At 41.7% G+C, this 6,087-nt stretch overlaps 1 protein-coding gene across 1 annotated transcript; it reads left to right on the top strand.

Annotated features, from left to right (window-relative positions):
• The first annotated feature begins 4,647 nt into the window (after positions 1–4,647).
• LOC129601312 (alpha-2C adrenergic receptor-like) lies at positions 4,648–5,586 on the top strand. Its single transcript, XM_055500088.1, has one exon. It carries the CDS (start codon positions 4,648–4,650, stop codon positions 5,584–5,586), a length of 939 nt encoding a protein of 312 aa, XP_055356063.1.
• The last annotated feature ends 501 nt before the right edge of the window (positions 5,587–6,087 follow it).

Below are 6,087 nucleotides of genomic sequence, written 5' to 3'. Positions count from 1 at the left end.
AAACATTTAAGTATCAAAATATTTAGCATGCCGAACTTTATTTATCTAGAACCTCTACGTTTTTATCCCTGCTGAATATGTTGTAATCAAATTACTTTATGTAATGCTACTGTAGAGATAAATTCGATCACCACTTCAGATCAAATTTTTTTAATGGTCACCGCAAGCTTTGAATCATAAATTCATACTATATTTTGATAAAGTTTCTTTATTTTATCACTGTTTGGATTCTAAAACTGCAGTGGAAAAACGAAGTATTGCTAAAACGGTATTAAGTATTTGAAACACTGATTTTTTAAAGCAAATCAACAGCGCATTTCCTTTATCTGCGAATGACGCATTGTAACACAACGACACATGACATAATGTTTCATAATGAGACTTTTTGATGTGCCGGTTTGTTGTAAAACTCATTGAAATCTCGTATAATATGTAATATCCCCTAGTATATGGTCTCCTACGCCCTTAAGGCAAACGGAGAGCGGTTTAATTTAAAATTTATAAGGCATCAACACGTAAGCAGTAACACGTATGCGCTGAAGCTGCAGGATCGGCGTTGCAGGTTGGGCTCTTAGTTATAGATGTTAAATATAGTTAGGAATACGTCGAAAAATATCTGGATTACTTTGAAATATATTTAGGGATATGTAGATGTATAATAAGAAATATCAGCGAAAATATTTAGAAATATTAAGAAATTTTTAGAAATTTTGGGTTATTTAGAAATATTCCTGGTTTCTACGTCCTCCAGCAGTGTTTGATAAAGCACATCAAACTTTGCATATAAAATATATCTCGTGATGGCGACTTGGGAGACGCGGTTCTAAGAACCCCCAGCCCTTCAGATCGACTCAGCACAGCAAACTGTGCATATGTGATACATCTCGTGGTGGCGACCTCAGGAACCCAGTTCGAGGTCCCGAGTACTTCAGTTCGACTCATCCCTTGTAAGCGTGTATATAATGAGCAAAATAATGGTGGCGACCTCGGAGACCTGGGTTCGAGGTCCCTAAGTACTTCATTTGAACTTCGAAAAAATTCCTCCCTCTTTTTGACCATATCAAAATTCCTCCCTTCCTCGCTTCAAAAATTCCTCCCTCTTTTTGACCACGCAGAAATTCCTCCCTCTCACAATTCCTCCCTCTTTTTGACTCTGGCCGCCATATCTCCGCAAGCGGATGTTGCGCGCGCAAACTGTTTCGGAGCAATGTATACAAATCATTTAGCTTTAGAATGACATAAAATATTACAAAAAAAGATTCGGAGTGCGCGAAAGCGAAAGTTTAATATATTATGTACCTATACCATTTTTGACACCGTGTACTGGTTCATTTTCTTTAACCCGTATCGGCGACTCCGCCAGTACTGGATACGGGTTAGTTTGCGTGGTCAATCTGCCGGTTCTGCGTTCTGTCGGAGGTGCTTTCTACATAATACAGAGGAACATCGATCAGTTTGTTGACTTTGGACAATTTTGTTGGGCAGCCACTAAGGGTCGCATTCATTCACTGGACCAACTGCCTTTTTTCAAAACCCATGCAAAAGTCAGCATGCGGAACCAAAGACCGCTTCGTATTTCTATGTTTATTATTTTACTTAAGTATATGATAAAAATGGTTCAGCAGGCAAAATAAACAAGCGGAACAAAAATCGGATGGTGGATAATTCTTTTTACTTTGTTTTTGTTCGTAAAGTGACCAGCGTGCTTAGTTTCCACTGAGGGCACCGGAAACTAGTTTCTCCGCTGAATGCAAAAGTTTGGCATGTTTGCTTAAAGCCACGAATGACAGTGTACCGTTAGTGCAGCTGCGCAATCACTTGTTCCGGTCATCAACAGAGAAAACAACTTTAACTTTGTCATCGCCTAAAATCGCGTGGGTAGTACAGTTACCATCGCCGAGCTAGTTTGGAAACCTACTGAATGCAGATGTGTCTCGTAAACCTGTGCACCGCTAATTTATTATTATTATTTTTTATTATTATTATCGTACTACAGTAGCCAAACTCCATTACGGAGACTTATTACCCTCAGGTGAAAACCGTTGGGCAAACCAGGCTATTGGAAAATTTTTTGTTTACTTTGAAAATTTTATACTTTTTTTGGTTTGATTTTATGAGATAAAAGTTACCCACCTAGGAATCGAACCCAGGACATACAATCTTAAAGCCAGACGTACTACCACTAGGCTATGGGCATCTAAGCAGGGCGCAATCCGAGGGAAACCGAGAAACGGCTGAATAAGGCGCCGATGGGGGAATCGAACCCCGGCTACGTCGTTAGTTCCGCGTAGGCAGTACCACTGCACCACGGCGCAATACGTTGAAATCCTTTGAAAGATTTTGTCGCTTTACGTGAGCCGCTTCTCTGCTCACACCCCCTTTGCAGCTTTCGCTACGTCCTCGTAGCGAGACTAAGCGATCCTTTAAGCGGCGGCTCCGGCTCACCGCATTCTCTTTTCATTTTATCATTTTATTCATTTTTGCTCTGTTCCTCCCGTTCGAGGTTAGCACACTGGTCTCATAGGCGAAGTGGACGTACCGAACCACGATCTGCTACCATCTAAGCAGGGCGCAATCCGAGGGAAACCGAGAAACGGCTGAAAAAGGCGCCGATGGTGGAATCGAACCCCGGCTACGTCGTTAGATCCGCGTAGGCAGTACCACTGCACCACGGCGCAATACGTTGAAATCCTTTGAAAGATTTTGTCGCTTTACGTGAGCCGCTTCTCTGCTCACAGGCAATTAACATTAAATGTATGATTATTATTATTAGGCTAAGAAAAGATGCCTGTAAATGTATCCTCATGAAAAATAGGTCTGTGAATATTTCCAATTTAACGGATAAACAATTCGATTCGTCGGCTGTGACCATAACCGTCTTTGCTGCAGTAAAGTGCCTGCTGAACGGATATTTGCTGTATATTTTCCTGGACAACAGAAGCTTAAGAACACCGTTCGCCGTGTATCTGATTAATTTACTGGTCTCGAATATCATTAAAACTTCAATGGATCCCTTGTTTATTATGGAATCTTTGCAACTGCGCTGGTTTTTCACATCCCTACTGTGTAACATCAAAATTTATTTAGACCATATGGGAAGCGCTTTAGGTATCCATGCCCACTGTCTAATCACCCTGAACCGCATCTGGGCGCTGACTTTTCCTCTGTCGTACCGCAACTACCATTCCAAGAGAATCGCTATCCTCATTTGCCTTTTGATGACACTGTACTGCCATTTATTGTTAGCGCCGTTATTGTTGATCGATCTGCTTTATTATCGACCGGATATGCAGACTGCCACCGAATGCGAGGTGGTCAACAACGCCCAACCAGTCCTGCGGAAATTCCTGAAAATCTGGATTAACACAATGCCAGCGCTGGTTATCCTGTTACCCTATCCCTATTTGTTATGGAAAACTAAGAACACGAAGAGGAAAACAATTTCATCTCAAATGAACTGTGGAACAGAGCGACGCGTGCAAATCAGGAAGGAGAAAGCGGAATCGAGAGAAAACCTGCATGCTTTCTGGGTGCTGACCGTTTTGACTGTCAGTATTTTCATTTGCTGGACCCCGGCCAAAGTCATCAGTATCGCCAAAGTGTTTGGTGACGTTAAAACGCCGAGATGGATTGATATAGCGTTTGTCGATGTTATATTCACATGCCAGATGATCCTGGATCCGATGCTTTTTACGGTTTCTCTGACGCGTGTGCGTACCCGTGTGATAAAGCATTTAAAGCGGTTTTGTACCATTAAAACATTGTCATAATTTTGTTTGTTCTTTCGTTCGTTGGTGTTGCATGGCACCTACTTCAAAGCTGTATGATTATCGGCAGGTATTGATCGTGCGGAAGACAGGTAACAGAGTTCCTGCTTGATTACCTAACAATATTCCGTTGTGGATTCGTTAAGACAGCACTGTTAAGAATCCCCTGGGCAAACCATCAAGAAACTTGAGTCAGCAAGTTATAACCATAGTCCAGGGCGCGGCAATGCTACCATTACAAGGCAAATAATTTGAAATTATAGAGAAACTAACCCAAGCCTTTATGGTGTGAAAGTGCTTAGACAAATTAGACGCTTACGCATGTAAACAAGGATAACATTCTAACAAAGTTAAAGAATTTGAAAGATAACCATTATAAAGCTTTATTGGTGAGCAAAATAGCTAATACAGCTATAGCTTTTAAGTCGTGTGTTTCTCTTTTTATCAGTGTAACTGTAAACTGTACAGTATCATAACATCAATTTTCTCAACGCATTTTTCTACAGTAACTCTAAATTTTCTGGCAATATGTATACGATGTGGCATACGTCATGCATTATTGGAATATTAGCAAAATTCATCGTTATTTAAAGATCCTGTAATATTGTGAATGCAAAATGCTATAGTCAATTTTAAAGCCAGAAGCTGCTGAAATATTTAATCGAATCTTTGGGCGGCGTTCCTAAGGGAATTACTCTGGTAAAAGTTCTCTAGCTCAGCAGGAATGACTCTGCACATTTTTTTGGAAAGAATATCTATCCACGGTTACCTTAATCCCGGTAACAGTTAATAGTTAGACATATGCAAAGTATGCGCCAGTATCACATCTGCACTATCAATACGTTTTTGAAAACGGCGACTAAGTTATCTGTACAAGAAGATGCCTTCCAACTTATCCAACATCACTGTCGAGGGTTTCCCAGGACCGGCCATCTCTCTGGGAGTCTTCCTGATATTGAAGCTTATGTTTAACGGATGCCTGCTTTTTGTCTTCCTAAACAACCGCCGTCTACGCACGCCCTTTACGGTGTATTTAATTAACCTGCTCCTCTCCAACATCTTCATTACCCTGGCGGATCCCTTTTTCATGCTGGAATCCTGGCAAGTACGCTGGTACTTCACATCGATACTGTGCATTATAAAAATGTATCTGGACCATATTGGCAGTGCAGTGACTCTTCACGCCCACCTTCTGATCACGCTTAACCGCATGTGGGCCTTGACCTTTCCCCTGCACTACCGCAGTCACCATTCCACGAAAACCGCTGTGCTGATCTGCGCCACGATGTGGACGTACTGTCATGTTTTACTATCACCGTTATTATTGCAAGATTTTCTATACTACCGACCCGATATGCAGACTGCCACCGAATGCGAGGTGGTCAGCAGCGCCCAACCGATTCTGCGCAGATTCTTGAAAATCTGGATCAATACAGCCCCGATGTTGGTAAATGTGTCAGCGTATCCGTATTTATTATGGAAAACCAAGGACAGAACGGTTCCGTCACCACTGCCCCGCGGCAGAGGACACTTCGCGGAAATCTGGAAAGAGAAGGCTGCATCCGGAGAAAACCGGCATGCTTTCTGGATCCTTACCGGTTTAACTGGCAGTATAGTAATCTGCTGGAGCCCAGCCAAGTTTCTTAATATTTTGAGGATTTTTCGGGATGTAACGGTGCCGGAATCGGTGCGAATTGTGCTGGATGATGTCTTATATTCCTTGCAGCTGATAGTGGATCCCATACTCTTTACATTATCGTTACAACGCCTGCGTGCAACGGTCAAATTTACATTACACCGATTGTGCAGCTGCCAGTAGATGTCCCCTCCAATCGTTAGCTTGCTTGGATAACTAGCATGTTTAGCGCTCAACTTGACAAACTTCAACTTAATGCTTACGTAGGCGTATAACTGAAGGGAATAAAAACTCGCTGATAAAACTGTCTTTCTTGATAATGTACTTGTGCTTAAATTATTAAGCTGCACACTTCTCATCGCTCTTCTTGAAAAAGTCTTTAATTTTCCAGGGAATCTAATAATTATAACAGTACAGCTCCCACATTAAATAAAATGCATCGACTTGAGAAAAGCCTTTTCATCGTGGCCGCATCGTTATTAAAACTATTTTTGAAGTCATCGGCTGTTGAAATACTACGACGGCCAAGCAAAACTGCAATCCTGGGGGATTCCCTTTGGCAAACATTTAATGTAGTTGTTGTTCGGCTCATGCGGCTTCCCATTTTTTTTGTATCGACCTCTATTTCAGCGTTTTCAGGATCGCGATGACAATTTATAGCCACGTTACCTACGTATTTACAGA

The sequence above is a fragment of the Paramacrobiotus metropolitanus genome, unplaced genomic scaffold (assembly GCF_019649055.1).
Source record: "Paramacrobiotus metropolitanus isolate TYO unplaced genomic scaffold, Prichtersi_v1.0 Parri_scaffold0000228, whole genome shotgun sequence".
Lineage (NCBI taxonomy): Eukaryota > Metazoa > Tardigrada > Eutardigrada > Parachela > Macrobiotidae > Paramacrobiotus > Paramacrobiotus metropolitanus.
Note: the sequence above shows the minus strand (reverse complement) of the source record. Positions and strands in the feature narration are given on the sequence as shown.

Excerpts from the sequence above, each read along its gene's own strand:
- LOC129601312 (XM_055500088.1), top strand. The coding sequence starts at position 4,648 with ATGCCTTCCAACTTATCCAACATCACTGTCGAGGGTTTCCCAGGACCG.